The following is an 11,191-nucleotide window of genomic DNA, read 5'->3' as shown; positions in this document are numbered from 1 at the left end:
CCCTGTCAACCTGGCCCCAGCAACCAGAGAGAGTTCTCTGGATCTGCAGTATTGCTTCCGTACCATCCAGCTGGCCTGCCTAACGAAGAGAGATGTTTCATGTGTTCATGACACATAGAGATTTTCATGGCTTGCCACACTCAGGATGTCAGGACACAGGGCTGCCGTGCCCACAATTCCAAATGCCACGCAGCCCGTCTGTCCCAGGATGCCGAGCTACCGGGCACAAGCTCCAAGGGCTTCTCGGAGGAGGTTTGGGGAGAGGAGTTGGCGTTAGGGGGAGTTGGAGATGCAGGCCCACCAGTGGCTGTGCCGCCCAGGGAGACGCCCACCGCCCTCCCATTCATTGGCCAGCATGGGAGGAAGGCGGTCGCAGCGCGGCTCCCCGCGCTCTTCCCGCGCAGTCCATTAGGGGGCGCCCGGGAGCCCCGCGCATGCGCACTGAGGGCCCGCTGACCCACTGGGTGCAATAAAGGCTGCGGCCGGGTTCGTGTGGCTCGGTTCGGGCAGCATAGGCCTTGCTCAGTGGGAGTGCGGAGGAGGGCACCGTCTTCAGGATGGAGGCTGTACAGGAGGGGGCGGCCGGGGTGGAGAGTGAGCAGGTGGCTTTGGGGGAGGAGGCGGTGCTGGTGTTGGATGACATAATGGCGGAGGTGGAGGTGGTGGCCCAGGAGGAGGGCCTCGTGGAGCCGCAGGAGGAGGCCCAGCGGGCACAGCCTGGCCCTGGGCCCATGACCCCAGAGTCTGCACTGGAGGAGCTGCTGGCCGTTCAGGTGGAGCTGGGGCCGGTTAATGCCCAAGCCAGGAAGGCCTTTTCTCGGCAGAGGGAAAAGATGGAGCGGAGGCGCAAGGCCCACCTAGACTGCAGAGGCGCGGTCATCCAGAGCGTCCCTGGCTTCTGGGCCAATGTTGTATCCTTCTCAGTGTTTCTTCTGCCTTTCTGGTGGAGAGGTGCTCTCGGGGAAGTGTAAGTAACTTATGGGCAGCTTGGCATCGATGTGACGCCACCTTTGGGGAACAAAGGTGAGTTGCCCCGGACAAATGTGGCTAGGGAAAACTGCAGCAGGCGTGGGTACTATTTTCCTGCGTGCGGCAGAGAAACCCTTGGTGATGCCGAGCAGCAGACGTTTGGGGCATGTTTTTGAAGAACAGAAGCGAGTTCAGACCAGAATAGGTTTTTGTGTGCATCAAGCTATTTTTAAGGCAGTGTGATTGCTCCCCCTTTCTAGTCCGATCTGGGACTGGGCGTCTTCGGCTATAAGCAGGTTCTGCCACTCCTCAGACACCAGCAAGTCTCTGCAAATCGCACCTCCGCATGTCAGTGCAGTCAGCCTCAGAATTATACACCCTCTGTGAAGCCAAGGGGCCTTATTTTAGGGGTAGGGGGAGGCGAAAGGAGGTCATACGTGGAAGCAGATCTGAGAAATCCCCTACCCCAGCCTCTGGGTGCTCTTAGGCCTTCTTCCCTGTTGCTCCTAGCTTCTCCTTCCACCGCATGTAAAGGCTCTTTGACCTAAATCAGATTGCAAACCACCCCCAGATGTCAGCCCTGATCACTGACCAAGATGAAGACATGCTGAGCTACATGATCAACTTGGAGGTGAGGACAGCAAGACTGAGGCTAGAGGGTTTAGTGGGGGAGGGTAAGGGAAATAATTGGTTCCTGTGAGCAACAGTTGGCACCTCACCCAAAAAGGTATTTAAACTTTCTCCACCTTGTCCTGACAGGTGGAAGAAGTGAAGCATCCCGTTCATCTCTGCAGGATCATGTTGTTCTTTCGGAGTAACCCCTACTTCCAGAATAAAGTGATTACCAAGGAATATCTGGTGAACATCACAGGTGACAGGTGGCTCCCAGGATGGGTAGTGGAAGGAAGATGGTGGGTGGATCATTGCCAACGTGATCCAGTCCCCTTCCCACAAAACTTTCTGTCTCTGTAGAATACAGGGCTTCTCATTCCACTCCAATTCAGTGGTATCCAGATTATGAAGTTGAGGCCTATCGCCGCAGACACCACAACAGCAGCCTTAACTTCTTCAACTGGTTTTCTGACCACAACTTCGCAGGATCTAATAGGATTGCTGAGGTGGGTCCTCACTGGGAAACATCAGCAATGACCCTGGTGTGTTCCCACCTGTTTGGGTCACCAGTCTGAGCCCTGATGAGGCGTTTGCCGATTGATTCCCCTGACAGATCCTATGTAAGGACCTGTGGCGCAATCCCCTGCCGTACTACAAGAGGATGAAGCCACCTGAAGAGGGAACAGAGATTTCAGGTGAGCCGTTCAGTTGGAACTGGAGCTGTTTGATGCCCACTATGAGGGGGTTGACACACCTGCCTATTCAGGGAGCCTGGACGCTCGTTTCAGAAATGTAGAAATTGAGGCTGCTTTCCTATATGTAGAAATTCCTTGAGAGGACGAGAGAGAGTGACAGAATCCAGGACATTCATGGCATTGGGCTGAAAAAGGCAGATTAGAGACTGCACTGCAAGGCAGGTTATAGCTGTGAGTCTTAAGCCCAGGGGAGCATAGTCCATTTCCAGAATCACTGAGAAGTGAAGCTGAAAATCATTCACTTCAATCTGTAGCCCTTGATTCCATGGCCGTCAACCCCAGCGGCAGTCATCCTACCTACTCCATGAGATTGGGCTCCCTGAATGTGCCTCCTGGTCATCCCTGTCCTAGACCGCAAAGGATTGTTTAGATTGATGGATTTCCTTGAGCTATTGCCGCATCAGATTTCTGTGTGCTTTTAGTGTACAATGCATCTTGTTAGCTGACTCCCCTCACAGAGAGTACTGGGAATGGGGCAGGTATTGCGGAGAACAGTTTGTAACCCATGGTAGGAGGAAGTTTAAGAGATCACAAATGGGGAAGGGATATCCTTTTCTCAGCGGGCCCTGCAATTAAAACATTTCAAAGTATGGCTGAGAGAAATGCGTTTTGACATGCGTTTGTGTTTCTCTAGGGGACTCCCAGATGTTGAGTTGACTGTGAGGGAGCATCGGACCTTACTTAAAACAGCAGAACTCCTAAAAAGTTACTACCGTATGCAGGATGTCAGTACTCAGCATGGTCTTATGCCCAGGAAGTAAAGGAAAAACCGACCCAGTCACAAAAAAATCAGACAGGAAAAGGGGGTAAACTTGGATTGTATGGAATGCCAAATAAATATTCTCAAGAATGTTTGACTGTGTGTGTGTGTGTTTGTTTCTGTGTGTGTGTGTACGTTTATCCCCTGGATTTGGGTGTCATATTGAATTGATCAATCAATATGCTTTATTTTCTTCATGGAACTGACCCGTCTGTGTTGGAGCTGGGCCTCTAAAATTGTGGAGTGAATGGGTGTGGAATGTGTTGGGATTCTTCCTACAGGACAGAGTTGGGGAGGTCAAAGCAAAAGACAGCTTAGTTGGAAACTTACTTTGTCCTATGGAAGCAGAAGTAGTTCAAGGAAAGGGGTTAAGGTTTCCACAGCCCAGTTTGCTGGGACCTCTAAAATCCTTCATTTTGGGTATCATCATACACAATAGATAAGCACAGGATGATGGAAATCTTGAAGTTCCCTTTCTTGTTGAATTCACGTTCTTTTAAAGGTGAATGCATAATCCTTTTCTGGGACAATCAGCCCCTCAGAACTTCTCACACATCAACGTGAGAAGAAATGGGCAGGTAAGGTGTATGGAGGGACTGTGGGAAAGGTGACAGAGGCATGTGGGAAAGCATTCAGGATATGCTTTTTGGCGTAGATGACTAAGGGAAAACACAGACTGGCAGAAGTGCGGGGAAAGGGGTTGGATTTGTGGAATATAAGATTGCTGGGGAATCCACGCATGGACTGTCTTGTCACTTGATGACACAGGATATGGACGCTCTTGTTGATGTTTACATCTTTAGTTGGGTTAAGCTTTTCTCCACGATTGTATGTTAGGTGAGGAACCAGTAGTGTATGTAGCTACCAACATTACGAGTGCATTTTGTGCTCTTGCAAACTCTAGTGAGGCTCTATTCTCCCCAGTGATTGGCACTGCAGATTGTTTCTGGAGCCCAGGGCCCTCTGATTTTCTGTGGCCTTTTCAGCATACTTTGCCTAAGTTTAATAATGTAAAGAGCAGATAGTTGCACAGTATGTGTTGCAAGCCTCACACAGGAGGACAACACATACAGTTTTCATTCACGGGTGGGTGGCGGCTTCCCATGAACACCTGTGTCTATGCACAAGACGAGGGGTTGCCTGTGTCACTGATGGGTGAGGAGGATTTCAGTGTCGGCGGCAGAACTTTCTTCCCGGTTCCCAGAAAAAACAGTTCCAACATGAGCATCCATGTTGGCCACACACTAGTAGAGTGCTAACATTCCTGTCCCATATGTACTCTGGTCGGCACAGCTTCTGTGAGAAGAGCTATGTTGTTTCAGGGAGGAAGGTTTGACAGTCAAAGTTCATGAATCTGTTGTACTGCCTTCAATACGCATTCCACACCTCCTGCTCGGTATCAGCAGTTGAGCTTTGAAAATCTATAGCCCAGTTTTGCCCCTGCTCCTGGGCACACTGATAATACCATTGTTTTGGTATTATCAGAGATGGTGCTGAATTGTGCTGAATTGTACAGGCTGTCTAACGCTTCTTCCACTGAATATCCGTGCACATGGGCCACAAACGCTAAGGGTACTGACGGATTTGTATTCTGCCTCAGTAACTCTGAAACACCTCTGTTACATCTACTGTCAGGGTCTTTTTCATGTTTAAAGTACCAAGTGTGTGTTTGTAGTTTTTAGTGTGTTTGTAGTTGTGTATGTTTATTTCTCTGCGTGGGTTTGTAGCTTTCCTCTGACTCCACCTATGTCTCCCCATATTTTTCCACACTACCTGCGGTAATTTGTACATGCCTATCTCTACAACCATGCTAGAATTTGTATCTGTGTCTTTGAACATCTGTCACTCTCTCTCCCTTCCTTTCTTCCTTCCTTTCCTTTACACCCTTCCTTTCTTCTTTCCCTTCCTTCCCCACCACACTCTCTCCGTCTGTATCATCTACCTTTCTGTTCTCTATCTGAATTTAGTTTGTAATTCTGAATCTCTTGGCAGTGGCGTCAGACATCAGAATGTCTGCATGAAATTCCTCTTTGAAAGACTCTGAGCTGAAAGAGATGAGTTCTTTTTGTGAGCCATAATGAACGGTTTATTTCAGGCCAATCTAGCAATGACAGTGTTAAAAACAAATACTGAGCATTGCAGCAAAGCCAAAATTCCCATGGATTCCACTCATCCCGCTCAGTGTATCGAAAAGGTGGAAAAGTGAAAAAGTGGGTATGCCTGTGGTCTCCCAAGCGGAAGGAGAACTTTCAAGTGATTGTGTCAGATGATTTTCCAGCAGGCAGCTATAGTTCGTAGATACATGCTGCGTAAACACAAGCACGATGATGAAACGTAGAAAATGTTCTTCTTCCTCCATTTCAGTTTTGTATTATCTTTTAACCAACATCATGCGTACAGAATTTCTTCACGACATGTCATAAACTATTGTTTAATGAACTCATACCTGAATTATTCATTGTGTCAAAGAATGTCAAACAATCATGATTCGTTATGACCTGCTACAGATAAGTGATAGGAAATAAGAAAATGAGAGCATATAGAAAGGGCACATCGTGGTCTGGGAACTTCACCAAGAGGTTCAGGCTAGCTGAATGCGTGTCAGGGATTCAGAAAAAGACACTTGCACTTGTTATTAAGGGCTTTGAATGGAAAAGGAGCACTCTTTTTACATTTATGTCTTTTAAGTCATTTGGGGAGTTTGGTGTATTATTACTTACAGTGTTCTCTCTGCCCTTTCTTATTGTTCTCCCCATCTGGCGCTGTTATTATGTGAAAGCTGGTTTCCTCCATCGGATCGCGTAGGCTCTAATGATGTTTCATTTATTTTGATTCTCCTCACACTACGTAGTTTTAATTTGCCGAATGTGACTCTTTTTTTGTTGGTTTTCCGAGAATGGGTCTTACTCTGTCTTCTAGGTTGGACAGCAGCCCCAGGGTCTTAGCCCACTGCATCCCAGACACCACACACCCATGTGATCCTCTCAACTCAGACTCTCACACAGCTGGCACTAGAGGTGCATGCAACCCTTCCCAGCTATGTATTAATTTAGCAATTGATTACTTTTTGGATATGGGCCCATGTTGCCCCAGGCTCCTCTGGAACTCCTGAGTGCAGGCAATCCTCCCACCTCAGCCTACCAAAGTGCCGGAATGACAGGTGTGACCCATGGCCCTGGCATGGCTTTGAGTTTTTTGCTTTTTTCTTCTACCTCCTCACGTCTTCTTTTCAAACATGCAGTGAAGGTTTCAATTCATGGACTGTAGTCTCCGTGCCTCTAATTTCTATCTTTCAACTCATCGTCAGCATTCATTGCGATTTTCATATTTATAAATTTATATATATATATATATGTGCACATATATATTTTTCCTTAACTTACCAAACGATGTTGCATTCTTTCCTGTGTCATGAAAAAGACTTTGATAGAAATGAAAAGCACCGCTTTATAATAAAATAGTTTATTGACATTTATTCTCTTAAGGCGTTTTAAAAATTGTATGTTTATTTGAAACTGTCATATGAAATGATACATATTTATAACATAAGGAGTGTTGTTCAAAAGGTCATATATATTATGCATTGGATACATCCAGCTAATCAACATATGCGTGATCTCACATACTTGTCATTTTTGTTGTGAAAAAACTTGACATGCACTGTCTTAGAATTTTGTTAGAGAAAGAATACATTATCACCAGTTATAGTCAGCAGGCTGAAGAAAATATTTTTGACCTATCCCTCCTTTCTAACTAGAAATATGAATTCTTGATCCAGCATCTCCTCAGTGCACCCTCTTCACCCCCGCCTTTGGAGTCACTACCTCTGTGAAGTCCGCTTTTTCAATTTCTTATAAGAATGAGGTCATGTGCTAGTTGCCTTTCAGATACCTGGCTTATGTGACTTAACAAAATGGCATGCACACATTCAGCAGATTCACACGCATTGTCACAACTGGCAGGATTTCCTTATTTATTATTGCATTACATTTTTCTATTCCGCGTAGGTGTATTTACCCCATTTTTTTAATCCACTCATCAATTGAGGGACACTCAGGTTGCTTCCGTTATTTTGGCTCTAGGGAAAATGTAATGAGTGCAACAATACTTGCATGGGTGCATGCACACCTTCAACATACTGATCTGTGTACTTGTGGGCGTGCCCGGGTATTTTGATTTGCTGGATCATATGGTGGGTGGTTCTACCTGTAGATTTTTGAAGACTGTTTATATTAAATAAAACCCATAAAACTTCTTGTAATGCCTGCACCAATTTACATTCTCACCAAAAGTGAGCAAGGAATTCCTTTTCTCTGCATCCTCACCAGAAATGAGGGTTTTCTTTTTTCTTTTTTTTTTTTTCTTGTCTTTTGGAAAATAGGCATTCTGACTGAAGTGAGAAGAAATCTCATTGTGTTTTGATTTGCATTTTCCTGGTGGGTTGGGGATGATGAGGACTTTTTAGTGTGTCCTCTGGACAACTGTATGTCTTAGTTTCAGAAATGAGTATTCCAGCCTTTGCCCATTTGTTTTCAAGCTATTGAGTTGTGGGGAGTTCCTTATGTACTTTGAATATTGACCCATTAACAGATCTATGGTGACCCAATCATTGCTCCCATCCTGTAGGATGCCCCTTCTGTTTCTTTAGTTTTCTGTGTTGTGGTGAAGCACTTTAGTTTGATATGATTACATCCTCTATTTCTGATGGTGTTTACTGTGCTCTTGCAGTCACTTTGAGACCATCATTGCCTACAGAGATGCCATGGAGCTTCTTCCTTGTGATTTGTTCTGGTATTTTTATTGTTTCCTGTCTGACATTGGAGGTTGGTGATAAATTATCCACTTGTAAATTCCTTTATGTGGCTATTCAGTTTGTCCCCAACCTAGTTTATAGAAGATACTTGATTTTTCACTGGGCGTTGTTGCTTCTTTGGGAAAAGGCCGTGACTTAGCTGCAAATGCAGTGACTTAGTTCTGGGCTCCTGTTGTTTTTCATAAGCTCAAGTCTCTGCTTTTCTGCAGTGCTATCCTATTTCGGTACGTAAAGCTTTGTAGTAGTATATCATGAAGTTAGGTAGTGTGATGCCTCCAGCTTTGTGCGTTTTACTGGATTGCTCTGGGCTTTCAGGATGTTCTGCCGTTTCACAGGAAATTTAGGATTCTCAGATTACTTTTCTAAGAAGAATGGGTCATTGATATTTTTACAGGGGTTGTATAGGATCTGAGGATCACTCAGGTAGTATTGATGTCAATGCCATTTAGACAATGTGTTTGTGTGCACATGCTCAGGGCCAAGAGACACTGGGTGTCCTCAGCAATAGTGAGGTGGGCCTTAATGTCCAGCCAGATTGCCTTCCTGGAAACACACAGAGGATCCCCTTCCGTTTTGCTGTCTCTTCACATTTCCTCCCCTGCGAGCCCTGTGTGGTCCTCCAGATTCCCTGTGCGATGGCCTGCCTTTTTTGTGGGTGGGGAGTTGCTGGGTGAATGAGGATGGCAGAGGGGAACAAGCATGTCAGGAGAGCCTGGGTTCATCCAAATGGGACTTGGCAGGCCTGGGAGAGCCATTCTGGGAGGATGTAGACCTGGACAGGCCTCAGATGGGCATCTGTATGGAGGGTGAGACAGCCCTGGTGGATCCCAAACTGAAGGCCAGGTAGTGGCACGCCTCAGGACAGAGAAGGGAGCTAGCAAGGGATGATGAGGCAGCTATCTCTTGATCCTGGCTTCTTACCCATTGACCTTTGCTAATTATGCCTATTTAGCAGATTAGGGTTCCCCCATCCTGAAATGTGGGAACTACAGTTCCCTTATGGACCTTTCTCCACCAGCCCATGATGGCCTGAGTTTGCTCACTGCAATCTCCTCCCTGAGCCTTGGCTTCTCTATGTGCATCCTAACTCCGGGACCCACAGGCTTCTCAACCCCCAGGCCTGGGCTGCTTCCCTGTCCTCTTCTCTGTTCCCTCTCTGAGGGCCTAACTCCGTTGAGTAGTGCTGCAGGAGATTGAGCCACAGGCCCTGGCTGATGACCTCGGGGACTGGGCAAAGTGGTCGTGACAGGTCAGGTTCCGGTCCAAAGCCAATTCCTCCGATGCCGAGGAATGTCCAACAAGGTCCTTTGCCATGACGCCGCATAGCTGCCCCACCTCAGCAAACCTGCCATACCCTGGGCAGTCACAGTCAGCCAACCAGCTGAGGAAGCTCAGTTAGGCAGTGCCCTGCAGGAAACTGGGGCCTTCACCTGAATGAGCCTAGAACCACTTGACTGCAGTGGAGCCAGTCGCCCTGTATCCTGGAGGGAGAGGAGTCAGGAAGGCTAACGCCAGGCCGAGCTTCCCAGGTACTACCCCCTCTACCATACCAGGAGGCACTCCTCATTGAGGATGCCAACGCAATACTCCTTAGTGAGCACTTCGTTGCCAAAGTAAATGTTGTGATGACAGGCAAACTTCTTCCTGCCAGTTGTACTCATGATGAGTGAGTTCCTCCTCCTGCCTGTCCAAGAAGGAGAAAGAGGACAGCCAAGGGACAATTTCATCTAGGTGGGCTGAGGTGGCCTTCTAGCTGGGGTGAAGCATGCGTTTCCCCTTCCTAGCTCCCCGACTGAGACACCCCTGAGCTCCAGGAGCACCTCAAACTGACCTGGATCTTAGAACCCTTCCCCAGACCCGGGCTTACCATCCTGACCAGCAATCCAACATGTAGCTTTGAAGGACTTCCTCATGATGTTTCAGCTACTTGCTCTCACCGGAAATAATCACAACTTTTAAACTGTTCTTCATGCCAACTTAAATGTTTCATTTTTACTACCTCATGTTTTGGATGAGGCATGTATTTTTAAATAGATTTTCACCCTTATTGTACCTCTGTGATAAACTGCTTACTTACATTCATACCATAATTATCTTTCAGTTTTACTTGTCTGTTCCCCAAGATTCAGTGAAACTAAGAATTCTATTTATGCTTGTATCTTTCAGCAACCATATGTGAGATAATGGTGCACATTACTGCAGAAATCACATATACAGGTCCAAAGGGAGACGAAGAAAAAGAAAGCAAGTTTTAAAGTCTGTACATTCCTAACTCTGTATCAGAAACTCACAAATAACAGTGAAATCAAAGAATGATCACAGCCAATTCCTTTTCATACCTAGACTGAAATAAGAATCTTCAAAAGAAAAGAAAGTTCAGAATTTGGGTTTGCAAAAAGTTTCCTATATAGACAAAATTATTGGTAACTTTCTCTGACTAGAAAACAAACAAAAATCCACGTTTTTCATATGTGTAAATATACACATTTTTATTTCCATCAGTGATGATACGCAAGTAAGTAATAAAGTGAAAGTACAATAAATTGATATATGGAATGTTCACAGTCTCCAAATATTCCATTGAGACTATTAATTTTATGTAAACCATAAAGAATGCTTCATGAAACTACATTATACAGTGTCTTTTAGTATTTTACTCACATTTTAAATAATCAACAATTAGAGGGAATTCTTCCTCATTATTTATTACGACTACCGTTATTTTCCTTGAGTAATCCTGTTGAAATTAAGTATTTTAAATAAAACATTAAAAACAAATTATATTGACTGATTTCAGCTTTTAATGAAATCCTACTTGTGTATTTGTAGTAATGTGAAGTATAACTTTCTCCTCACAATTACTCTTTTATAAAACCGGTGTTATTGTTTTCTCTGACACTAACATTGTGATATCTCACAGCTTTACTGTGTGTATACATGACATCCCTCCAGAGAGTAGGCGTCAAATATGTGGAAAAATCATATTTGTGACAAAATTCTGGGAAAGGCAATGGTGAAATGGAAGAATAATTTCTAACTTGCTAACTGTTGGTCAATGGGTTTGTATTTATTTAGCTATAGACACGTATGTGCACACTGTGAGTTTGCCCATGTACATATACATTTCTAGGAGATACCCGTAATATATGGGTTGTGTAATTTTTAATTTATCCACTATTGTGTATGTGTGAAATTAGAAAAGCAGTTACCTTTTCTTTACTCAATTTGTTGGAAAGCCAAAAAAGTCTGTCAACCTTCATTTCAATTAATCCAATACTGTTA

At 45.2% G+C, this 11,191-nt stretch overlaps 1 protein-coding gene across 1 annotated transcript; it reads left to right on the top strand.

Annotated features, from left to right (window-relative positions):
* The first annotated feature begins 400 nt into the window (after positions 1–400).
* On the top strand, positions 401–3,191 carry LOC129025819 (testis-specific Y-encoded protein 3-like). The gene is made up of 6 exons (XM_054473384.2): positions 401–911; positions 1,523–1,600; positions 1,729–1,840; positions 1,942–2,087; positions 2,195–2,276; positions 2,971–3,191. Exons 1-6 carry the CDS (start codon positions 558–560, stop codon positions 2,991–2,993), a joined length of 795 nt encoding a protein of 264 aa, XP_054329359.1. The 5' UTR covers positions 401–557; the 3' UTR covers positions 2,994–3,191.
* Positions 3,192–11,191: the final 8,000 nt, after the last annotated feature.

The sequence above is a fragment of the Pongo pygmaeus genome, chromosome Y (genome assembly GCF_028885625.2).
Source record: "Pongo pygmaeus isolate AG05252 chromosome Y, NHGRI_mPonPyg2-v2.0_pri, whole genome shotgun sequence".
NCBI lineage: Eukaryota > Metazoa > Chordata > Mammalia > Primates > Hominidae > Pongo > Pongo pygmaeus.
This window is presented reverse-complemented; position numbering and strand designations above follow the sequence as displayed.